At 37.0% G+C, this 27,655-nt stretch overlaps 1 protein-coding gene across 2 annotated transcripts in view; it reads left to right on the top strand.

Moving 5' to 3' along the window:
• Nucleotides 1-27,655, top strand: part of LOC105843018 (uncharacterized) — a 75,469-nt gene that overhangs the window by 25,861 nt on the left and 21,953 nt on the right. For both annotated transcript variants that reach the window (XM_021346289.3, XM_012697940.4), the window contains exon 4: nucleotides 7,926-8,022. In XM_021346289.3, the coding sequence (XP_021201964.1) occupies nucleotides 7,926-8,022 (97 nt within the window). The remainder of the gene's footprint in view (nucleotides 1-7,925; nucleotides 8,023-27,655) is intronic.

Below are 27,655 nucleotides of genomic sequence, written 5' to 3' on the forward strand. Positions count from 1 at the left end.
CTTCCTGTGGTGGTAATTATTTTAGTGCTAGAAACTTTGCTCTCTTTGATTTATTTGATAATAATAGAAGACGACTATGATTTATAAACGTTATTTAGTGTTTGAACCAGCATATATATTAAAGGTAAGTCTCAGTTGTTATTGGTTTTAATGTATTTGATTAAATAAAAATACATGTAAAAATCTGTTGTTTTTGGGGATATTGGGGACGTCTTAGGTACAAATAACAACGAAAAAGAGGTCAATTGGGATGAGAATACGTGAAATGGAAACGACCTAAGTATAAATAGGTACAGGTTTGTAGGGTTGTCTATGTAGTTATAACAATATTTTTTAAATTTGTTGGTAAAAATCTGGTTTATTCAAAGCGAAATTGGGAATAAGTCTTTAGTTGAAATAGATAAGCAATTTAATATAAGCAAGTCGATTTTGCAGAGACATGTAACAAGATCAATGAAATCTCAAGGTGGACAAAAGTGTCTAAGTAATACATAATAAAATATTTAATATTTGTTCAGAGTGGGGGTATTCATCTGATTAATCCATGGAATAACCGACACACCTAATCTCTTAACCCAGATAGAAATATCAGCACTGTCGATTGCACCTATAATTGAGGTGATGTCTGCCATGTACTTTTGTCAGTTTTTCAATTTTTTTTATTGATGATCACTTTGTTGGTGCAACTAAATAAATAAATAAATTAAAACTATATATAAAAATAAAAGTAGTGCCAACCCTAGCAAATTTCTCATTTCGTCCCAATTAACCGCAATTTTCGGGTAAATAGGGATTACACCTATTTTTGCATTTTTTGCTTAAACTGGAATGCTAGTTGCATAATTTTAAATTAGACAACAAAGATGCCCCCAAGACTCAATCATTTTGATCCTGATATATCATTATATACATCAACAACTACCTTAAAATTGCTCATAAAGTTGGAATTTGTCCCTAATCGCCCCATTTTACGGTATATAAAAGTCTTTCGTCTTCAGAGTTACACTACCCTCATTCCTCCTCTGCTTAAAAATAAAACGATGTGTCCAACATTCATTCGCCGTCTTTCTTACCTCGTAACACGACATCTCCCATCTCTCTCACTCAGTCATGCTTCATATTTCATTATCTTTCATTAATCCATACATTCCGTTCTTAAATTACTAAATATTATGTGTAACATATTTCAACGAGGATTCCATCCAGTGATGTCGAAAGCCAATAGATCCGTACCCACGTAACTTTTATTAATATTTACGGGTATTCCGTAAATATTGACGAGGGTTTCCTGTCGTTACGACTTTGGACTCAATCGTGTTGGAAATATAAAAGTTTTTCGGGTGACAGATCAATTATTAAAGTCACGGTCGTGTGAGGAAATTTGATGTTTGCCCCGAGCAGTCCACCTCCTTTGAATATTCACAGTTACAGAGAAACATTATACGACTGGAAAGTTTATTTTAGTCGTCGTGGCCTAAAGGATAAGACGTCCGGTGCATTCGTGTGTAGCGATGCACCGGTGTTCGAATCCCGCAGGCGGGTACCAATTTTTCTAATGAAATACGTACTCAACAAATGTTCACGATTGACTTCCACGGTGAAGGAATAACATCGTGTAATAAAAATCAAACCCGCAAAATTATAATTTGCGTAATCACTGGTGGTAGGACCTCTTGGGAGTCCGCACGGGTAGGTACCACCACCCCGCCTATTTCCGCCGTGAAGCAGTAATGCGTTTCGGTTCGAAGGGTGGGGTAGCCGTTGTCACTATACTGAGACCTTAGAACTTATATCTCAAGGTGGGTGGCGCATTTACGTTGTAGATGTCTATGGGCTCCAGTAACCACTTAACACCAGGTGGGCTGTGAGCTCGTCCACCCAACTAAGCAATTAAAAAAAAAAAAAAAAAAAAAAAAGTCAAATAGTGGTTCCCACTGCCCTTGTTTCGTTGTTACAAATAATACAATATTGAACATTTTACGGTGAAGTTACCATTATTCTGCTGTGCTTTTGCCGCGAAATAATCATTCCGGTCCGAAGGAAGTTCCTTTTGCTAATGGAATCAAGCAAATAAATAAACGTTCCATATTTTGATAGGATTTTCTGTCATATGATGAGTACCAGAAAGACGTATTCATATAAGATTATATTTAGTCTAGCCATAAATACTGTTACAATAAAGAATATAAAAAAAATCTATGTCTATCTATAAATCTATTCTATGGCAAATAACATTTATTACTTTTACAGTGTGTTAGTTTAATACATAAATATAAAACCAATTTAAAGTATAAAAAGATTATTGGAAGTGGTCTCCATTGGCTGCAATACAGTCCTTTAAACGTTGTGGCCAGTTATCAATAGAAGCACGCACTCTTTCCATGAGAAAAATTTTCACTGCCAATCGTACGGATTGTTTTAGGGACTCCAAATTATCATGGCGTTTAGAGCAAGCCGTACTCTCTAAAACTGACCATAAATCATAATTCAGCGGATTAAGATCGGGACTAGAAGACGGCCAATCTTCAGCTCTGATGAAGTCCGAAACGTTCGTTTCCAAACAAGACTGCGTAGACCGAGCTTTATGACCTGGCGCCGAGTCTTGCTGGAAGAACCATTCTTGATTATTGAACATGGTGTTGTTAAGGGGCTTCACTACCTTCTCAAGAATGGTATCTTGATATACTTGTGCTGATGTTTTGATATCTTTTTCATAAAAGTATGGCTCAGTCACTCCTTCATAGCTAATACCCCACCAAATCATCACTGAAGTCGGATAGTGACCACGTACGTCTCTTATAGGCTGCAAGTCCTAAGTCATCTTTTAAAATACGCAACATGGTTCTAGGTGCTATCTTCATCTCTCGAGATAAAATCTTTTACTTTCGGACAGGATTTCTTCGAATTCTTTCCCTTACTGCTTTGACCACCTTTTTCGTACGAACACTACGTGGACGGCCAGATCTTTTTCTGTCACAAACAGAAGATGTCTCATTGCACCTATTAATAGTCCGGTACACAAATATTTTACTAATACCAAACGTATGCAGAGTTTTAAAAATTGCATTTGGCTCCATACCGACTTTGTGTAATGCAATCACAGCGATTCGGTTCTCTTTGTCACCCCACTCCATTTTAATATCGCAAAATATTGTACAATGTATTGGCGCCGAAATGAGAAAACTCAATGAGCAATCATATAAAAATGACAGATTCCAAATTCAAATGTAATATTTTGTTTATTTTTAATTGTAACAGTATTTATGGCCAGACTAAGTATATGTCATTCAGTCTGAAGACTAGAACAAAAAACACGCAGAGATATCGAATACTAAATATTTCAACAAATTGACTGAATCCAAGTGGTCTAGTCCACTGAGGTTAAGTTGTCACTGCCATGAGAATAACTCATGGCTCAAGTTGGACAATAATAGCATGCACTACTCGCTCAATAAGTAAATTGATCAATTACAACTCAAGATTAAGCTTATATTTTATGTACTCCTTTTGTTCTCATTTTGGTTTTCAATATATCCAACGTAAAAATATTATAAAACTCGTTATCAGTTCGACAAAAAGGTATCGATATTATAAAGACTTGTCAATGGATATTAAATTAGTGTTTGCAAATTTTTCTTTTCATGAAATAAATAACTCTTTTACAGAGCAACAACTTTATTTTTGTTTTGTTTCAACAAACACATAACATATATTAACATATTACATATATATAAAACAAAAGGTAGATACGAGTGTCGAACTTCCGTTGATTCTATCCTGTGAGCCCTAATCTTTTCTAATAAAACTATTCCTCTATACGTACAAAGAGCTCAAGCGCGCCGTAAGCCTCGCAATACTTCTCCTTATTCACGGTTCGTATTGTAAAAGGATTTCATAAAGGAATATCGCGGCACAATACGACCAAGGGCGCAGGATATGAGCTTACGGGATACAGCATAGAAATTCTAGACGTTTCTATTGATATATGAATAGAGCATTTCGTTTGAGTTAAAGGCGAGCCGGTGTGTTTTGGTTTCGAGCGTCACACAGCCTATTCCATTTGGACTTTAACCTCATATCTCAAGGTATGTGGCATTTATATCAGCTGACCCTGAGTTCGTCCCATCTCTAATAAAGAAAAGCCTGTATTGCGCTAACGAATTTTTCAAGATGAGCTTGCATATATTATTATGTATGTACTATGTAAGCATGTATACACTTGTGCTGCACATTGCTATGTGCAATTTTTGAGGTTTTTACTTTGTGACCTTTTCGTGTAGTTCACAGGCCTATCTACCGTATAAAAAAAACTGTTATGTGTCTATAGCTTTAATATTTATCTATAGCTTTCATTTGATATAGTTCTTAAAAATCACCTTCATATAAAATTTTATACGAAAATGTTTTTACTCGTTAATTCAAAATAGAGGTTTTGCACATAGCAGATTTTGGTTTGATAGCGACGATTCTCCGCGGTGAAGATAGGTAAGATACCTGAACCGTGCTCTAACAATAAAGGTGTAAGTTCAAAGTTGCACAATGCGAACCAGACTATGCCGCCGCGCCGGTTATCCGGCTCATTCAGCCGTTATACCGGGGACAGTCATTTGTCGTACACAGACAGCTACTGTTATAACGATGTCGTATAGAGAAATGTTTGTGGCCTGACTGATAACACGATAGCTATAATCGAAATACGAGTATGATATTGTTTGTTATTCATTTTGAATTTAGACAAGCGGCGTATCGGAATGATTGACTCAGCGGTGGAGTAGTTAGGGTCCCAAACAGTAGGGCCGTCTGCCGTAACATGGCAGCATATATTGAATGAAAGAAATATAAAAAAATACTTGAATTTTCTGTATACTATACTAGTAAACAGCAACTTTATAGATAACGACCTAATATTATCGAAAACCATTTTAGTGTCTATAGAAAACATACATTCATAAAACGACATTTATATCAAAATTGTTATCTGTTATGCCAGTGTTAGTAACGTCATCTGTCATCCAATAGCAAAATACGGATAACAAAACAACTAGTACTGTCGGGAACCTTCAAGAAGTGTAACGCCATCTATTGTCAAATAGCGAAAACGGGTTTCGGAAAAACTCGGAAATGCTCTCGGTAAATGCAGACATGTCGTGTAAACTAGGAAAGCGATGCAGAAATGACATTAAGGCGGTGACTAAACAGTTCTACTCGAAGGGAATTGCAAATTGTGAAGTGTAAGCTTGGGCGTGAATGTTTTATTTATCTCGAACCACAGCGCGTAGCATCTATATTAATACGTGAAGCAAAAACTTTGTATCCCTTTTTACGAAAATTGCGCGAACGGAGTAGTATGAAATTTTCCACACTCATAGAGAATACAGAGAAGAAGTGAAGAATCCTAATAATTTTTTTAAATAATGCATAATAGATACCTTGAGTCAATAAAGAAAACATTACACACACTACATACCATGTATTTGACGCACACAGGCATGCATACTATTTATTGTCAAACTTTTGTTCTTGACGTCTGTTGTCAAATTGAGAATAGATTAAATAATGTTTGTCTTTGTTAATATTTTTTATAGTGTAGTCTTGGCGAAATTTAAGATTATAGAAATATAAAATACTATTATAATAGTGTACAAACTTACAATTCCAATTAATTATAGTCGAATTTCGACTACTGCGGGACCTCTAGTTGCTATAGATGTACATATGTTGCAATCAATGACATTTGTGTTTAAAATACCTTCGACTCACAAGTAGCTATGTTTTAAAACAACTTGCCAGCCGCTTCCATTTATTCAAATTTGTGTTCATCTTCTCCGAAAGCAGTAACGGTTGGAGCGTCACAAATATGATTCGGTATCGGATTTGCGCGATTCGCTCATCAGATCAAAGATATAAAAAATAGGGCACTTTATTGGTTTACAAATTGGTTTACGTTGCTTCCTCTTTGGCTGTCACATTTGGTAGAGTTGTTTTGAAGTTATTTCTTACTCGCACATTGTGGTAACTCTTTACCAGATCTGAAACTAGATTAGATGTTTATCGGTAGGAGTTTCGTGTTCAGAATTTCTTTATTTATTTATTATGGCAATTGTCTTCTAGCGTTGCCAGTGTCGAGTCTATACTAATCTTCTATACTAATGTATAAATCTAGAGTGGTTTTGCGGATGTTCCGTTATAACTAATGAACCATGCATCCGATTGACTTGGAACTTGGTATCCATGTAGAAAATACATGTACTTAATGGATAGGCTAATATTTATATGAGTGTTGGACTCCCTACACCAGTTGCAGAGGTGTGAATGATGAGAATCTTTGTGGGGGTGAGAAATAATAATGTTAATTTTAAATGCCCAGCCAAGCGGACGGGTACAGCCAATTAAATAAAAAAATATGTATTTATTAAGTATGTACATATTCTGTTACATGTATGAAATGGGATATGAAACGAAATGTGATGAAATTGATTTATTTGAGATTTTAATCATTTCATGCAATTATGTATATGCCGCCAATAAATCTATTCTGTCAATGATGAAAGTAAATGAAAAGGTTTTTTGTTCGGTTTGTCCATCGACAGGTATAAAGAAAATAGGTCATACAGCCAAATCTTTCTTATAAAGACCGAAGTAATGTCTGTTGTATGAAAAAGGAAATGGAATTGGATTGAAATGAAATAATCGAATATGAAATGAAGTGGTTAGAATTAAATAAGGTAAGACAATACCGTACGCATTGCATGAGATTAAATGTAATGTTTTTTCAATAAAATGCTGAGAAGTCACTAAAAGTTCAATGGACTTTTTGGAAGAACCCGAGAAGATTTTTTCAGCGATTTCTTTCATTTTTCCACTCTGGTACACTTGATTTTTTTTTCTTAGATTAGTGGACGAGCTCACAGCCCACCTGGTGCTAAGTGGTTACTGGAGCCCCTAGGGATTTACAACGCAAAAGCGCCACCCACCTTGAGATATAAGTTCTAAGGTCTGCTTCGGCGTGATATCAAACATCAGACTATGAGGTCATCTCTGCTAAAGAAATTTTGTACCCCTCGTGGAAAATACGTTTCATGACCCAGCGGCGTAATGGTCTTTATAGGCATAATCATTTGAGACATATTTTTAACGTCAAAAAGGGAAACAGACCGGCCTGTCTAAAGGAGTAGTTAATTTAATATTATGATAGTACAGGTAAAATATGCGGGATAAGTGACCGTTGTTATTCCAATAACCTGACCCTTCGAGCCTTTACACAAACACCAGACAATAATAGGTTACGTAACTGATAAAAGGGATGCGTGAAAATGTAAGTTTATTTTATGTTAAAACGATACTTGTGAGGAAAAGCATCGCAACTCACTTTACGCTTCATATAAGTTACAATTATGATATTCTTGTATAACAAAGAAACCTCACAAGGGCTAGACGAATAATAAACAGAAATTGGGATTGCTTAAATATTTAATTGTACTCTTGTGAGGCCTCTTGTGAGTCCGGACGGGTAGGTACCACCGCCTTGCCTATTTTTGCAGTGAAGCAGTAATGCGTTTCGGTTTGAAGGGTGGGGCAGCCGTTGTAACTATGTCTATGGGCTCCAGTAACCACTTAACATCAGGTGGGCTGTGAGATCGTCACCCATCTAAGCAATAAAAAAAAATATCTACCACCGGATCGGAAACGCGACCTACTGAGAAGATCCGGCGAGAAACTCAGTGGGCTTTGTCTGTGGGTTAATTCACTCGTTGAGCCCTTCGTCGCTAGCGACGGGTTCGATGAGAACGATGACCGGTCAATTATGCACTTCATTTCCAAGAGTACTGATCATCCGTATAGACATTTTGAGATATATGAACTGGGCATCGTACAGGAACCGAGATGGTAATAAAGAAGTATTTACTTTTACTTGTCTCTTCCAGATGTTTGTGCAGAAGGCACTGTCCAGGGTTCTGCAAGAAGCACACCGGTTCTTCGGCGTCCGATAGCAGCGACAACAAAGATGGAAACCACCAGCAGGTTCGTCTAATCTATTAAAAGTTTAATTTAATATTTTAATATTAATATCTAAACTAATATTATAAAGAGGAAAGATTTGTTTCTTTGTTTGTATTGAATAGGCTCCGAAACTACTGAACCGATTTGAAAAATTCTTTCACTATTTGAAAGCTACACTATTCCCGAGTGACATGGGGATGGAGGGTGGGGCATGTCAGAGTCGAACTGACTAAAACCTCCTGTCGCTCAACAACCAACGTCCAAACCTCGCATGAGACAGAACTCATGAAAAGGCAAAGGGGTGAAAGTGAAGCGTTTAGTGCGGAGCACATCTCTTCCATTACCCTCCCCATCGAGACGCTGGATCGGCGGTTGTCGGCGCCACGACCACCAGCCCTCTCGGTCGGCAGCCCGCCTAGATGGCGCCGGTTAAAGTGAGCTATCCTACGGAATACCCCGCTGTAGAGTGACATAGGCTATAATCTTTTTTGAAAAAAAATTAGGGATCCTTACTAAAACTCCAATAATGTAACCCAAGGTGTAAAATTATTACCTAAAATATTCTTTACATCGCGTGTCCTGCGAAAACTATTGATGATGGAATAAAATAATGTACTACGACTTCGTAGAACACATTATTATTTACAAAAATTGTCGGGACAGCATATGTCTAACTAGTATAGTTATGCCGCAATAAGTGTCCCTTTATTTAAAAAATAAAACAACGTCAAATATCGTTGAAATCTTTGTTAAAGACCCGAGCGGAGCCGGAGCGGGCCGCTAGTTTAATTATAAAGCTGACGAGTTTGTATGTTTGAACGCGCTAATCTCAGGAACTACTGGTCCGATTTGAAAAATTCTTTCAGTGTTAGATAAGTCATTTATTGAGGAATACTATATATAGGCTATATAACATCACGGTAAGGCCATTACAAGTGGTACACCAATAAAGAATGTTTCAAAACAGGGGTTTAAATAGTTCTTTAACATTCTATAATTTAAAAATATTTTCACTTTCTACGTAAATGAAGTGGGGGGTAAAATTTAGCGTCATGCCAAAGTTACTATTCCACGCGGACGGAGTGGCGGGCAAAAGCTAGTATATTAATATTTAACCAGATTAGGTTACGTCCATAGAACGAACAAGTTCAAAATTAGCATTAACCTTGAGGATTGATTCCTTAATCACTGCCAGACATATTTACGTATCAATTCCAATGCCTGTGTGGTTTAGTGTGCTTAGTGTGAGATTTTTAACGTTCTCGACAGCGTAAAAGTTAACTCATATTTGTATGGAATGGGATCGTTTGCGTACGTTTGCCGCTAGGGGCGCTGTTCCAACTGCATACAAAATTGGATTAACTTTTACGCTATCGAGAACGTTAAGAAACTCGCACTAAGCATACAGTAGTGCGAACAAACTTTTCTCACTCGCAATTATAAGGGCGATTATCGTTATTGTCTATTGAGCGATAGAAACACATTATAATACTGTCGTATGATTAACTGAAATACCTGTGATCTGTGAAGCATACCACGGCTTATGATGCAATTGATTTTCATCTATCCTAAAAGTTCTCGTATATATTTTTAGTTTTTTATTGCTGAGACGATTGGATGAGGTCACGCTTCATTTGGTGTTAAGTGGTCACCAGAGCCCATAGACATCAACTTAAATGCCGCCACCCACCTTGCGACAAGTTCTAAGTCACAGTTTCTAAAGTAGGTACAGCAAAGTACAGTTACAGTTAAAGTACAGCAAAGTAAAGCAGTAATGCGTTTCGGTTTGAAGGGTGGGGCAGCCGTTGTAACTATACTTGAGACTTTAGAACTTATATCTCAAGGTGGGTGGCGCATTTACGTTGTGGATGTCTACGGGCTCCAGTAACCACTTAACACCAAGTGAGCTGTGAGCTCGTCCACCCATCTAAGCAATAAAAAATAAATAAAAAAATATTCGGAAAACTTTGTAGAGTGAAACTCTCAACTTACCAATCGACTATGATTTCAGATGAGAATCGTAAAGTTTCACGTAAAATTAATATTCAATTAATATTGATTATACATTATTTGGATTTTTATAATTTTCAGTGATTTAACTGATTGATTCACATATTCAGTGTACCCAAAAAAAAACTATTTACTATCGTGAAAAATTCTATTAATATTCTTATATTCATTTCTATTATTGGGGTAATTCTATTTCTATTCTATTTCTATAATGGGCTTGCCCTTCCATTTGGGTCTATTTTGGGCTACATGTATCTTTTATAGCTTTTATATCGTCCTCCCATTTTGAAACATTTTATTTTATTTAGTTATTTTTAATTTCATTATAGTTTTGACCCCAAATCAAAACTTTAAAGCTTTAGAAGGCTAAAGTTAACGAGTTTGTACAGTACATATTGGCTTTAGGATAAACTGCCCTCTCAGTTCATGTATCCGAGCTTAAAGCTTTGAGAGCTTTCACAGGGGCTTGATGTTATAAAATTTTGTAAGCAATATCGTAATAGTCTTTGTGTGTTTTCGGGAGTATGCATCTGGAGAGTCAGATAAAAAATTTACATTAGTTTAATACTTCCAAGTTTCAGAATTAGTTAAGTGGGATAAAATCTCGACATTTGGCTTTTTAGTTCTTTTTTTATTGCTTAGATGGGTGGACGAGCTCACGGCCCACCTGGTGTTAAGTGGTTACTGGAGCCCACAGACATCTACAACGTAAATCCGCTACCCAACTTGAGATATACCTAAGTTAGGTCTCAAGTATAGTTACAACGGCTGCCCCACCCTTTAAATCGAAACTCATTATTTCTTCACGGCAGAAATAGGCAGGGTGGTGTTACCTACCCGTGCGGACTCACAAGAAGTCCTACCACCAGCCATTACGCAAATTATAATTTTGCGGGTTTGATTTTTATTGCACGGTTATTCCTTCACCGTGGAAGTCAATCGTGAACATTTGTTGAGTACGTATTTCATTAGAAAAATTGGTACCTGCCAGCGAGATTCGAACACCAGTGCATCGCTCGATACGAATGCACCGGACGTCTTATCCTTTAGGCCACTACGACTTCAGAATTTTTATTGCATTTAAAGAGCACCCGACTAACCTTGAGATATGTCATGTTTTTTTGGATTATACATCTTACTGTCGTGGAAAAAATCGGTAAGATTGTGTTATGTAATCGCACCTGTCATTGTGTGTCAAGGTGAGGGGCTGTGGGTCCATCTGCTTCTTTACGCCACTAAAATCTTACCTCAATAAAGAACCCGACTCAAAGACGCTCAAATATAAATAGGTCACAAACGAGCTAACAAGTACATCCCTAGTGGCCTCGAATCTTAATGGTCTAGAATGTTCTTACGATGCGGACAGGTCCTCTGGGACGTGTCGCCGCCTAGGCAGAGCTTAATACGGCTCAACCCTTGAGGTCTCCCGGGACAGACCCGTTCTGCTTGAAGCCAGACAATTGGATTGAATTGTAAATTTGATCTGTGTTTTATTCTTAAGAAATCCTTAAGCAATATTGATAGAGCTATTCTTAATGCTGTTCTATCTATTCAATAATAGTAATTCAATTATTTCAAAGATAAATAGCTTTAAAACAACTAGCATATTTTTTTTGGGGAAAACGCCTATCAATTTTGTAATAGCAATAAAATGGATGTTTGATGCTATTGTGTTTTAAAGGTATTTCGAAATTTCAGAGAGAAAGCTTCTGTTTAAATAAGTAAATATAGCTTTGGATCTAGCAAAATACGCTATAATAACAAGTCGAAGCACAAATTTTATATATAATTTTTAGTATACTGCCGATCAAGATATTAGACCGGAGTAATTATTTTTGGGTTTTTGGGTCTTGAAACGTTCGTTAATTTTAAAGTTAATTGGGATTTACATTAGAAGAGTCTGTTTGAGAGTTAACGATGAAGAGAAGATCTTTCACCGAGCGTGTGAAATTTTTGGTAGACCATTACTCTATGGGGTAGACCGACGGCCCGAATGTTGTTGTTCTATACGCAAACTTATTGTGAAAAAGTCGTAAGCGAGATTCAGGCATCTGTCAAATATCTTGTGTTTTGTGATGGCTACCCGCCCGCCACAGTCTTTTTATGCCGCGCAGAAAGAAAGATAAATTTGCCGATAAATTTTGATACAGGAAATCATCATACAGGACATGTTCATTTAACAATTTTTTAGATATTTGATATGATTTTTATCTTTATGTTATTACTTTTAAGAAAAGCCATTAAAAGCGCTTAAATAGATACCTTTTGGAGCTGGAAGAGAAATATTGTTAAACTATCCGTACTCGCCCGCTTCGCTGCGCATTTAAAATTATTAACATTATTATTTATTATTGTCATTATTATTAGGAAGTCCAACACTCATATAAATATTAGCCTATCCATTAAGTACAGGTATTTTCTACATGGATACCAAGTTTCAAGTCAATCGGATGCACGGTTCAGTAGTTATAACGGAACATCCGTAAAATCACTGTAGATTTATATATTAGTATAGATAATAACAATTACCCCCTCAACAGGGGATCTTAAATAAAAAATTTTAACAATGAAATTTATTTACGCTCAGATTCTATGGTCTAAGTAGGTACTATTTTATTTATTTATATTTATTTATTTATGTACACACAAAAAAAAGACAGTACAGAGTACTAGAAAATTATATACAAAGGTACTGCTTATTTCTGTAAGAAATCTCTTCCAGCAGACCTGCGAGAGGATTATGTGAATAATAATTAAAAGTGATGAGTGTGTGTAGAACAGCTAAAATAACAAATACAACATCAGATTTATAGTAATGCACATACACATAGCAAATATTTTTAAACTTGAATACAAAATATTATAAGTAACACAGTATATACGAAGAGTATAGAACAATGATCATTCGGTTTTATGATATTTAAAACGAAACATAATCAGTGCAAACGGTAAAATGGTGGTAGGACCTCTTGTGAGTCCGCACGGGTAGGTACCACCGCCCCGCCTATTTCCGCCGTGAAGCAGTAATGCGTTTCGGTTCGAAGGGTGGGGCAACCGTTGTAACTACACTGAGACCTTAGAACTTATATCTCGAGGTGGGTGGCGCATTTACGTTGTAGATGTCTATGGGCTCCAGTAACCACTTAATACCAGGTGGGCTGTGAGCTCGTCCACCCACCTATGCAATAAAAAAAATAAAAATGGATCGGACTCGCAAAGCACGTGCGTGTCATACTGATAGGGCTACCGTACTGCTGTTTATAGGCAGTGATAACCTACCCATAAAAATATGACAAAAGATAACAAACATCCACCAATATTTATTCACAAGTTCATCTTTCCTTGCGCACCGGTGGGTGCAAACAATTACTTAAAGTTAAGTAAATATTATTTTTGGAAAACACAAACGTACTGCTCTTACTGAGCTTAGTTCATTAGAGGCAGCTGAATCTAATAATGAAACGAGGAAAAGCTCGCTCATATTAGAGAAGCTTTTCCTTCACCGAAATAGGTATATTTGTTAGACGGAAGTTCGCTTGCGAATAGCAAAGGTTTTTTTATTTATTATTTTCTTATATTAGTTTATTGTTTTCTTAAAAGAAAAAAGATGTTCTAATTCCTTTGTCGTTTTTGTCTTTTTTTCACTGTTGACGGCTAGCTCCCGGCACACCTGATGTTTAGGTGTTATTGAATTCTTTTGTTCTATAAGCAAGTCGTGTTCAAAAATAACAACTGTGGCTTACGGGGGGTAATAAGAGGTTTTTTTTTGCATATGAGGGTGGACGAACTCACAGCCCACCTGGTGTTAAGTGGTTACCGGAGCCCATAGACATCTACAACGTAAATTCCACCACCCGCCTTGAGATATGAGTTCTAAGGTCTCAGTATAGTTACAACGGCTGCCCTACCCTTCAAACCGAAGGTAAGGTCAACATAAGTACGTATTTCTTTAGAAATTTGGTATCCGCCTGCGGGATTCGAATACCGGTACATCGCTCAACACGAATGCATCGGACATCTTATCCTTTAGGCCAGGATGACTTTTAGCCTTTCGTGTCGCGCGTACATACGGAAATTCGAATGTGTGGTAAACTATGTAGTTTGAAATTCAAATTTGTTTTTTTATAGATCGATATTTGAATTGATTAGGTCTTCAAAGAGCTTAAACTTGATATTTCAAAACTGCGTTGAAATCCCGAAAGCGTTCACCCAACGAATTTATTTTATCTCGTACATTAGTATTCGTGCCTTGATTATTCGAGACCCCTTCGTTATGAACAGGATTGTCATGAGAGAGACTAGGCCGGACTCAGTGTGGGGGGTTAGCTTAGTGTCAACGTGATATTTTAATAGGCTTTTATTAGTTCATTATTTTATTGTCCTTGTGGGTTGACCTACATATGGCCCACCTAATGGTTGAAGATTACTGTCGCTTATGCATGTCAGCAATGTCATGCTATATAGCCATATTTATTGCAAGTTGGGAAATCCGTTTACGGATTCTCGGTCGAGGGGGGTAATACACTGACCGGGCTATCGCACTCCAGCGCCTCCAGAGAAGAAGAGGGAGAAGAGGAAGACCAAGATCCTTCTCTTCTTCCAATTTCTGCGGCTTGAGAAGGGCGCGCGAGGCGCTGCGCGGCGTCAGGCACGCAAGACCCGCCCCGCAAAACCAACTACCGACTAAACCCATCGAGCTCCACTCGCATAGTGCCTTAGTATCCAAAATCAAAATGTTCGACTGGTGGTAGGACCTCTTGTGAGTCCGCTCGAGTAGGTACCACCACCATGCCTATTTCTGTCGTGAAGCAATAATGCGTTTCGGCTTGAAGGGTGGGGCAGCCGTTGTAACTATACTGAGATCTTAGAACTCATCTCAAGGTGGGTGGCGGCATTTACGTTGTAGATGTCTATGAGATTCGGTAATCACTTAACACGAGGTGGGCTGTGAGCTCGTCCACCCATCTAAGCAATAAACAAAACCTAGTGTTGAGTGCCTGTTTCGGCCAAGAAGCAATCACTTCATCGTGACATTCCTTGGTCAAGCTGCCTGCGGGCTTTAGCACGAGTAAATCCCTATTTCAGCTTTAGACTACACTGACTTCAAATGCACCGCGAAAAGTCTTTTGAGGAACTGTTTGTGATGAACCCGTTACCTTTATTTATAAAATTGCACAGCACCCTACGTAGAGTTCATCTCTACAGCGTGGAGTCTCACTTTAACTCATATTCATACTCATACTCATACTCACAGTACGATGTCAAGTATTTCTGCTTCGTATCGTTCGACTCTATAAGGGACTTTGTTTCTTTTTATTGCCCTCGTAAACAAACAATCATTTAGCCACCTGATGCTGAGTGATTGTCAGCAGATGAGTGATTGAGCGCTATGTCCTTCTCAAAACGGTGCTTAAAAAGATTTTCCTCAGAAAGCAGCAGCCTAGTTACGCCCTTGGCATAGTAAACACTTTACCACGAGGTGGACCATTAACACGTCTGCCACTGATGAAAGTAGAAAAAAAATGCCACCCACTTTTTAAAAAAAACAACCCTTAGTCCATCCCTGCGTCGATTATTATTCTGTCCAGTGATTTAATTAATTAGAGTTCTGACAGCTATTGATTGAGCTGGGCGCCTTGAAACGTCTTTATACAGGCTACTACCTCATTTCGTGTCTCCGTCATGATACGAGTGTCCATATCTGCAGTCAACATTACAGTATCATCAGAGAGCCCATTACGGATATTCTGAGAAAGTTGTCAACTTCAAACTCGCAACAAAAGTTTTGTTTATGAACGCGAATACCATTTTTATCTGTATATGATGGGTTTGACCGGCTGTTTATTTCATTTAAATCATACCGACGTATATAATGATAATGTTACGCGCTCAGCGAGAGTTCGAGATAAATAAAAATTCTACCGAAGTATAAAATAAAACTGTATTAACACTTAGAACATTTAAGGAACACTTTAAAATTCTCAATTCGCTTCTTCCGCTTCGCTTCAAGTGATCCGTTCGCTGTTTCGCTTCGAATCGTTTTCACGGATCGTTTGGAACCTCTGGGTCTGCGGAGGGACTTCGGTTCTCTCTGTATTTTATACCGTATGTTCCATGGGGAGTGCTCTGAGGAATTGTTCGAGATGATACCGGCATCTCGTTTTTACCATCGCACCGCCCGCCATCGGAGTAGAGTTCATCCGTACTACCTGGAGCCACTGCGGTCATCCACAGTGCGTTTCCAGAGATCTTTTTTGCCACGTACCATCCGGCTATGGAATGAACTCCCCTCCACGGTGTTTCCCGAGCGCTATGACATGTCCTTCTTCAAACGAGGCTTGTGGAGAGTATTAAGCGGTAGGCAGCGGCTTGGCTCTGCCGCTGGCATTGCTGAAGTCCATGGGCAACGGTAACCACTCACCATCAGGTGGGCCGTATGCTCGTCTGCCTACAAGGGCAATAAAAAAAAAAAAAAAAAGAATAGTTCCGATTAATAACTGCCTTCGTGTCATCTCTGCAACGCTTTTATAGTCGATACGACATCCCTAGAACCATCGACATAATTACTGACAAGTCGAGTAGTTTCGATATGTGTTTCCGCTTTATGATAATAGATGGCGTTGTACTTCTCGAGCGTTCTAGATTTAGCGTTCTTTTGATATTCGTTTCTGCTATTCGACGATAGATGGCGTTGCTCTTACCGGCGTAACAATAATAATAAGCGGGGACGAGTCATACATGGTCCTCTGGTCCAAAATTGGGATTCCCTGTACTACGGGAACTGGAGACTGATAAAAATTCATATGTATACACATATATCTAATATATAAAATTCTCGTGTCACAATGTTCGTTCCCATACTCCTCCGAAACCGCTTGACCGATTCTCATGAATTTTTTTATGCATATTCAGTAAGCTTGAGAATCGGCTACTATCTATTTTTCATACCCCTAAGTGATTTTGGATAAGTGAGGTTGTCCACCCCTAACATATTTTTTTTTATTTGGACTTTTTTTTTGTTATAATGAGGTATTATGTGGTTGAATGAGGTTTTGTTATTTTTATTATATATTCCCTCATCGTTCACAGCACTACATACCTCTTTTTTTCTTTTCTTTTTTTTATTGCCTTTGTAGACAGACGAGCATACGGCCCACCTGATGGTGAGTGGTTACCGTCGCCCATGGACTTCAGTAATGCCAAGGGCAGAGCCAAGCCCCTGCCTACCTCTTTCACTCATTCACCACATCCTTACAGACTTACAATAAGTTAGTTTTTTTTTTCTACACTAGAAATTCCCTAGAAGTCTTATATATGGCAAAACAATGTTTGCCGGATCAGCTAGTATGTACATAGATATTAAGAATTCAAACACAGAGCGAATAAATTGGTTCATCACACGAATGTTTGTCCGACGCGAGAATCGAACTCACAATCTTCGGCTCAACAGTTAGGGGCCATAAGTAATGCACCATCGGGTGAATTAAATTCGTGCAGTATAAATTCGCATTTAGCCTTTAAAATGAGTTTTAAACCGGTTTCAACATAAAGCTCTTTTTGAAACATTTGAAAAGCTCGCAACGCAAGACTTAAAACTTCACACCGATATATTATAATTACCCGAAAATTCTATCTAGTACATTACATTCAGTCGATCGGACGCTGGTTGTGCACACATTGAAAACCAAGCTTACACACACTTGCACAGGGTCAAGTGCAACACTAACAAACTCACACGGACGCCGAATACAATCTAAATGTATTCACAAAGTAAAGTTGATTCACTAAAGTCCAGTGCGAAATTTCGCGAGTAGCTGTCTTTTTTTTTGTAAGGTTTGATAAGCATTGTAGTCGTCGTGGCCTAAAGGATAAGACGTCCGGTGCATTCGTGTGTAGTGATTCACCGGTGTTCGAATCCTGCAAACGGGTACCAATTTTTCTAATGAAATACGTATTTAACAAATGTTCACGATTGACTTCCACGGTGAAGGAATAACATCGTGTAATAAAAATCAAACTCGCAAAATTATAATTTGCATAATTACTGGTCCTACCACCTCTTGTGAGTCCGCGCGGGTGGCTACCACCACCCTGCCTATTTCTACCGTGAAGCAGTAATGTGTTTCTGTTTGAAGGGTGGGGCAGCCGTTGTAACTATACTGAGACCTTAGAACTTGTATCTCAAGGTGGATAGCGCATTTACGTTGTAGATGTCTATGGGCTCTAGTAACCACTTAACAAGAGGTGGGCTGTGAGCTCATCCACCCATCTAAGCAATAAAAAAAGTCACATATAATCTTTACAGAGACTGTGAAGAGCTAATCAGAAAATATTGATAGCGTTAACAGAATCATTAAGGCAGAGTTATGTTCGGTTGCAAATAACAAACCAATGCTGCATTGCTGAAAAAAAAACGTTATTGGTATGGCTCCTATTATATTCAACAAATTTGCCGAATAGTATAAAGGATCAGCCCTTAGGGAAATTTAAACAACTCCTGTCTTCGCTGTTATTAAAGAAGTGTTATTACTCTGTTACCGTTTTCCTAAATGTTTAATTGTAGTACTCTCCTTATTTAAGATCTCAATTTTTATAATATATAATAAGCTTTTTGTGGTCTCATTCTTAAATTTATCTTAACACCTAGTTTAAATTAGCTGTAAGTTTCTCCTTCAAAGTATGCCAACAGGCAGAATGTAGTGGGATTGAATATATTTTAGACTTAGACCATACTTGTACCTGCATTCTATACAAATAAATGAATTATTATTATTATTATTATTATAATACTGAAAAGAACTCTTACCATATAATGTAATTTAAATGGTTGAAGCCATTCTTCGCACACGATATTTTTGGTAATGACGTAACGGGTATCATGTTTGAACTTATCTTACAAACACTTAACATAAAAAAAAAAGATGTGGTGTCGTGGGACACTAGGTAGGAACGAAGTTCCTTCGGCTAATGTAGAATCGACACAATTTGCAAAAAAAAATCGTGCTCAATTTTATGTAGGTTTTCTTGATTTTTCTCTTAAATTTTGCTGATTAGTTTTTATTTAAGTATAGGAAAGTATTTAGGAAATTCAGTATTTTAGGAAATAATAAATTACGTAAAATATAAAGAGAATGGATGAGAGAACGAAAAGAAAGAGGGAGAAAGAGAAAGGTATTATACACTACTCGCTTGTGTATGTGACTGTCGCGCCTGCGCACGTCTCATTTAACGGTTTTATTCCACGCACTTTTTTCCACGGATTTTTTCTTACGGTTTTACTATCACATTTTTTTCAGTTCGGTCGCGCAGCAAAATCCCTATCCCCTCCAAGCCTGCCGTAAGGAACTTCGTTTCAAAAACAATTCAAAAAGTTCACATTAAATTTGTGTGTCTAGGTCAATCGAATTATGGCCGAAATTTCCCTTTGCCCTTCTGACTGAAGTGTGCGTGATGCGCTCAAATGCACACAGTGCTCACACATACAGATGCGTTCACGCACACAAACATCCACACTCACACATAGTACGGGTGAGCAGGTTTTATAAGGTACATTTTAGGATACCTACACATGCACAATAATGCATAAATGTTAAGCTAAAGAATTTTTGGTGTTCAACGAATATTTACTTTTGAATATAAATAACTTGGAAGCGATGTTAATTAACTTTCATTCAGTCAACATTCATTGCAAACAAATTGGGCAATATTGAGATATTGTAGTTGTTTATATTTTAACATATATATTTTACTACTGTATTACAAAAATATCTCAATATTGCACAATTCAACTCAAGGAGTTTGTTTCGTCTCTTAAAACTAGTTTATATTTTATTTATTTGTGACATTCAATAAATTTATTTACATTTAAATTAAGGTAAGCTATTATAAATGTTTATACAGTTCGATGTATGTACAAAACTATTATAGCGTTTACTCTATTACTAAAAAAGAAATAATAGCTTAAAAAAACAAAAAAAAAACGCTTTTATAAAAAATCCAACTAAAAAATAGAAAATCAATCTTAATTAATTTGAATTAAAAATAGTGTAATAAAAATGACTTTATTGTAAAAAAAGCGACTTATCCGAGAAATAGATGCTCGGCGCGCCTGGTAGTTTCCCTTCTTGGTCTTGACGCAGACACTCCGGGTCTAAGGAAAACAAAAAATCGCTAATCCTGATTATCCTAGTAAGGATAACGGATCAAATTGAATTGTCATCGGTTTTTAATAAGTATGCCAAATTTCGAGTTAATCCGACGTTTTGAAGGGGGTCAAAATCATGTTCAAAGATTCCGTTACATACTAACATACGTATGAAGCTAATAAAAGCGTATTAAAAAGAAATAAAATCGAGGTATCTGCTTGCGACGTAAAACGATGTGATGTATAATAATATATAATTTTTAGAACTAAAGACACCTATGTAGCAAATAAATATATTTTTTTTTACATTGGTAATTATATTAAAGAAAAATTATTGTATTGTCATCGAATCTTGATGCGTGTGCAAATTTTCAAGTTAATCGCACGTCTTAAAGTTATTAGTTTTTTTTATTGCTTAGATGGTTGGACGAGCTCACAGCCCACCTGGTGTTAAGTGGTTACTGGAGCCCATAGACATCTACAACGTGGACGCGCCAACCACCTTGAGATACAAGTTCTAAAGTCTCAGTATAGTTACAACGGCTGCCCCACCCTTCAAACCGAAACGCATTACTGCTTCACGGCAGATATAGATAGGGCGGTGGTACCTACCCGCGCGGACTCACAAGTGGTCCTACCACCAGTAACCAGTAACAGGACTTTCAAAGATTCCATTTTATACAAACAAACACACAACATATAGATACATAACATCTTTATATACATATATAATTCTACTGTACGTGTATATGTCAGTGAACTCCTCCTAAACGGCTGGACCGATTTGAATGAATTTTTCAATTATCGGGTCCTAGCTAGTATCTATATATTAATATACGAAGCAAAAACTTTGTACCCCTTTTTACGAAAATTGCGCCGACGGAGAAGTATGAAAATTACCACACTTGTAGAGAATATAGAGACGGAGTGCAGGAGGTTATTTTTTTTTAAATGATGCATAAAAAATACATTAAATCAATAAAAAAAACATTACACACACTACCATGTATTTGACGTACACATGCATGCATACTATTTGATTATCGTCAAACTTTCCTTATTGCTTATAGTCTGCGGTCAAATTGAGAATAGATTAAATATTGCTTGTTTTTATTAATATTTGTCTATAGGTAGTCTTGGTGAAATCTGTGATTATAGAAGTATAATAAATAAAAAAGTCTTTGATAATAGAACCCTAATAATGTTAAAACTTATAATTTCAATTAATTATAGTGGAATTTCGACTACTACGGGTCCTAGCTAGTATACATATTATTATATAAACATAGGGTGTTAATAAAAGCCGTACATTAAATCCGTATGAAAGTGTAAATTGGGTATTTGTAGCAAAAAAACATTTTAAAGTTTTTGTTTATTTGTTTGCAATTAATTCATAAAATGGCTGGAAATATACCGAACTTTCACCGGTAGATCTTCTTAGGGTTCCGCGAAATAAATAAAAACCCATAATGAAATTGGGAAAGAAAATCAAAAAGAGAAACTGGGAATTCAAATATGTAAATATTACTAGTGTTCATGCCAAATGTAACAGCAAAGCATTCCTGGATTTATCTACACTAGAGGTCCCGCAGTAGTCGAAATTTGACTATAATTAATTGGAATTGTAAGTTTGTACACTATTATGATTGTATCTTATACCTCTATAATCAAAAATTTCGCCAAGACTACACTATAAAAAATATTAACAAAGGCAAACGATATTTAATCTATTCTCAATTTGACAACTGACGCCACGAACAAAAGTTTGACAATAAATAGTACTTATGCATGCATGTGTGCGTCAAATATATGGTATGTAGTGTGTGTAATATTTTCTTTATTGATTTAATGTATCTTTTATGCATTACTTAAAAAAAAAAAAATTAGCATTGTGCAGTTCTTCTCTATATTTTCTATAAGTGTGGAAAATTTCATACTCCTCCGTCCGCGCAATTTTCGTAAAAAGGGATACAACGTTTTTGCTTCACGTATTAATATATACATTAATCAATAGCGTTCTTTTTACCTTGCACTTTCTCGCATCTCTGCGTATATCGAAGAAGCAAAAACACGAAAATCTACGAGATTTTAATCAGAAAACCGTTATCAGAAACACTGACATTTAAACACTGTCTTTTCAAATCATCGATCGCCTTTATTTACAGAGCAGCGAGAGTCAATTTGCATTGTGAGATCCTGTGTATTAGTGCTTCGTGTTAAGCCAACCTTGTCCAAATGGATTTTGTGTGAACGATTACCGTTTGAGGTTTCATTGGAAATGTACAACGTAATTGTAAGTATGTTATGTTGAGACAGGACGAATATTGATAAAAAAAGAAAAAGGGTAGCTTGGTTGCTCATCTCATCTCATCTTATCTGCCTTAATGTTTTTAATAGCTACCCTGCTATTCGGGAATGAGGCAAATACAACAAATAAAAAACCATGAAAATCGGTCCAGTCGTTCTCGAGTTTGAATGAGCTTAATTTAATTCACTACTCATCTAAAATGAAGTGGTTATTAGGGTCCATATGTAACAAATGGAAATTGTCTATTTTTTGGAAGTGTTCGAACAGACCCGACTTTGTTTTACATACATAGATATTTGACCCTTAAAAAATTGATAATTGTCAAATGTGCGTTTAGTTGGTAGGGCGTATTATGGGTCAACTGGGCCTTTACCATCAACTAGTTTGTTAATGCTCTGAAGAATTGACAATTTACAGTTAGGAACCTTCTTTTTATATGACGCATAGTAGCATTAGTATCAAACGGCCTGTTTATTTGTTCACCAAATTATTTGACTTCGAAACACCTCATTATTTCGTGTCTGAAATAGAAGGGATTGTGGTACTGACCGGTATGGGCTCACAGCACCTATCATCGAAAAAATCAATTTTTTGGACATTAAAAAAAAATACACCATACAGCCTCGTATGAACGTGATTTTTTTTTTTTATTGCTTTCATGTGTGGACGAGCTCACAGCCCACCAGGTGTTAAGTGGTTACTGGAGCCCATAGACATCCACAACGTAAATGCGCCACCTACCTTGAGATACAAGTTCTAAGGTCTCAAGTATAGTTACAACGGCTGCCCCACCCTTCAAACCGAAACGCATTACTGCTTCACGGTAGAAATAGGCAGGGCGGTGGTACCCACCCGCGCGGACTCACAAGAGGTCCTACCACCAGTAAAAACATACATTTTTTGGAATAACAAAAAATACACCATACAGCCTCGTATGAACCCGAACTTACTCATTTTTAAATCGACAAAGAACACTGTATTTAAAACTATATACACAAACAAATTTGCATATTTATAATTTACTTTGGACCCACAGAGAGCGCAAGTTGTCCTTAATTGGTGTTTTGGGTGGCAGGTGTTTTTATGTTAGATACGAATGAGTTACGCGAATAAGTACACCTTAAGTGTTATCATTGACCGCAGTTTGTCATGGGGACCACAACTGGTGTCAGTCAGTCGCAAACTATTTTCCTCTGCAGGTTCCTTACGTAGGTTGCGTAATTTTCTTCCAACATCTACTAAAATTGCACTTGCACAGTCTCTGTTACTCCCCATTATTGATTATGCCGACGTCAGCTATCTTGATCTAACCGAGGCCCAGCTAAATAAACTTGAGCGGCTTCAAAATTTTATCATAAGGTTTATATTTGGTTTACGCAAATATGACCACGTCTCTGAGTATCGAGTTAAGCTCAAGTGGCTTCCTATTCGTTATCGCCGGAATGTTCATATATTGTCTCTTCTTTACAGTGTCCTGTTTAATTCCTCGTCCCCGCGCTACCTTCAGGAACGTTTTGATTTCCTACATACTGCAAGCTCTCATTCACTCAGGTCATCGGAGAATTTAATGCTGAAGTTTCCGGCTCACGGGACGTCATTTTATGACCATTCCTTTGCGGTTGAAGCTGTCCGTTTATGGAATGGGTTACCCTTAAGCGTTAAACAATCGTCCTCGCCGGAAATTTTCAAGTCCAGATTGAAATCGCACTACTTTGCTTCTATGATATAACTGTATAAGTTCCTACTTCTTTTGTATTTTATCTTATATATTTTTAGTATTTATTTGTAATTAATCGTATGTAAGTTTATCTTATATGGTATTTATTTTTCACATGTGTATTTAAGTATATATTTTTATGTAAGTTTATTAAGATATAGCACCGTCCAGTTAACTTATTCCTCTCCCTGCAAGGTTGCCTGGAAGAGATCGCTTTCAGCGATAAGGCCGCCGATTTATATACCGACTTTTGTTTTATTACTTTACTGTGTACATATTAAGGTGTTATATAAATAAAGAGTTATTATTATTATTATTATTATTATTAAGTGTCGGTAAAAGTAAGCAGATGATCGACCTAATGTTAAGTGGTTCCCGGAACCTATAGATGTCACGATAATCCAACTGCCCCCGACCTGAGATTTGTAACATTTGAAATACTCCGTTAGCACGACATGAAATTGTTGGAATTATTTTTAATCAAACACAGAAAATGCACGAAAGGATATATCACTACAAAAGTTCGCCAACTTTAAGCTTTAAGAAGCTTTCGGCTAAAGTTCTTTCTCCTGTACTTATCACGCGTACAATAAATTCTGGTTAGAGGTCGCCGGTTCGATTCGCAACTAATGAGAGAAAGCTCTTCTCGGAATAAGTTCGCTAAGTTCAGACGAGGCTTAAGGTGGATTTATGCAATGGTCCTTTTGAATGTGACAGCTTTTAGGTTATACAAGCAGAGCTGGAAGCTACTTGTGTCGCCACCATATCATTAACTACGTGAACTTTCTAACAATGAATATAGTGGAATAGTTTGGTGTTATATTGTTTTTTATATTGTTTAGAAGGTTCAGAACGCATTCAAAAGGCAAAAGTTTACTATTTTTTCTAAACAGATACATCCCTAATGTCACGCGTCATGAGCGGAAGGGTCGAAAACAAAATAAGGTCGGCCGCGCCATTGCTTTTAAGATTGTGAATATTTATTTTGCAGTTCTGAATAATTTGTATAAAGAAATATTCGATTATTTTGCTTGTTATGTTGTTTCTGTTTGTTATCACTGAATACACCGGTCATTGTCGTTGCTTGCGATGAAGGGCCCGACGAGTCAATTAACCCATAGACACAGCCCACTGAGTTTCTCGCCGTATCTTCTCAGTGGGTCGCGTTTCCGATCCGGTGGTTGATTCTACGAAGCATGGCACTTGCTAGGGCCAGCGTTAGCAATACTTCCGGTTTGAGCCCCGTGAGCTCACCTACTCGCCCGGTTACGCTGATATAGCCTCTCAAGGCAAAGGCTAATAAAGGATGTTACAAATTGAACGCTTCCATCTACTTTGAGATATTAGGTCGATTGTCTAGAGGACGCCCCTCCAAGAAGGCATGACAATTCACTGTACAGATTGACAGAGCCGTGGTAGCTATCCTGGGAGATTCACGAGACACCTTATAGTCAGTAATATAAAGTTTATAAGTTTAAAAAATTATTTTTATTCGTTAGGTTGTTTTATTTAATAAAATAGTATTTACAAAAAAAAATCTACTTAAATATAATCGCATTACTCGAGATGAGCAGCCTGTGCCTGTTTCTCTTAGCTGGGCCATATGTTTGGATGTTAAATATTTTATAAATTCTAATCTTTGTACGCTGAGTTTTTTGGTTCATCAATCAACATATTCTGGAAATTTAATTTTGTTTTATCACGCTTATGTTTGAATGCATAGGCAATCTTGGAGAACTTCTCGAGGGGGTTCGTGGACAAATCGGTTTTTAGGGAAAAAACATCATCCATCATCTTGTTCGAGAAATTTATTTTTATCGGTTTTTTATGGAAGGCAATTTACATGTGGTTTTTTTTATGTTGCCTTAAAGTAATGTTACGCGCTGGGGTTCAGGATAAATAAAGAATCTATTGAAGTAGAAATTAACGCTGTATTAACACTTAACAACACACCTTAAAATTCTCAATTCACTTCTTCCGCTTCGCTTCACTAACTAATACTAACTAGCATCGTGACGTCCCTGCAACGCTTTTATAGTCCATACGACATCCCCAGAATTATCGAGAACATCCCTCACAAATCGAGTATTTTCAATATGCGTTTTCGCCATTTGACAAAAGATGGCGTTGTACTTCTCGAACGTTTTTGTCTTTACTAGTTCTTTGGTATTCGTTTCTACTATTCAACGATAGATGGCGTTGCTCTTACCGGCGCAGCAGTAATATGACTGGCAAAATTAGGTAAAAATAGGTTCACTAATGATTGTCTCCTCTGTGATTGAAGAAATCGAATCCATTCGTCTATAAGCGTAGGAGTCGATAGGTACGAAGAACGGGCGCTGGTTTGGCTTGAGGTAATAAATTTTCATTGGCTGATAACAATAGTCTTAATTTTTTTCTTGTTTTTTAGGTAAGGTGTAGGTCTGGTTGTGTTTTTCTGTTTACGTTGTGAAATCAATTGGTCAAACTCCATATTTCAAGTGTCAAGAAAAAAAGTGATCTTGAACACAGGGTTTTGTGGATAATAACAGAGTAATGCCTTACGCAATAAAGAAGCGGCTTCGGTACCCTTCAGGACGCACACACATGCAACGCGTGTGATCGATTGCACACGTAACACACACAGGGCTGTATTGAGATTTAATTACATTTGTAATTATCGCTTTTTGTAATTTAAAACGTAACCGACATCAATTTTATTGATCGCATTTTTATCCGACTTCAATATACTTAGTGGGAGGTTCTCAATTCACCTTTTTTTTATTGCTTAGATATATACCTGTATTGATTTATGTGTTTTCTATTACTTTTTTTATTAATTAGTTTGGTTATCTTATACCTTTAAACGAGCAATTTTTGTATATTAATATATATATATAATCTGAATCTCGGAAACGGCTCCAACGATTTTCATAAAATTTAGTATACAGGGAATTTCGGGGGTGATGAACCGATCTAGCTACGATTTATTTTCAGAAAATGTTGTTTTATTCGTGTTTTCAATAATCAACTCTTCCCGACATCTATTGGCGAATAATAATACTATTTTTCTTAATTAAGGGCAACTAACCGCTTTAAAGACACAACAAGATGGCGTTATCAAATAAAAAAACCGACCCAAGCTCGGTCATCATCTAGTTCGTTTTATTCAAAACCTAATTATTCAAATGTGGTCCTTTTTAAATTTCATTAAGATTTTACTAGTAGTTTTCGATTTATCTTTAGTAATACGAATATAATTGTTTTCTACTCGACGAGAATCGACTCCTTTATGAAGTCTTCGTCGCCTAAAGGATAAGACGTCTGATGCATTCGTGTTGAACCGATGCACCGGTGTTCGAATCCCGCAGGCGGGTACCAATTTTTCTAATAAAATACGTACTCAATAAATGTTCTCGGTTCACTTCCACGGTGAAGGAATAACATCGTGTAATAAAAATCAAACACGCAAATTTTAATTTGCGTAATTACTGGT

Source organism: Bombyx mori, chromosome 8, assembly GCF_030269925.1.
Source record: "Bombyx mori chromosome 8, ASM3026992v2".
Classification (NCBI taxonomy): domain Eukaryota; kingdom Metazoa; phylum Arthropoda; class Insecta; order Lepidoptera; family Bombycidae; genus Bombyx; species Bombyx mori.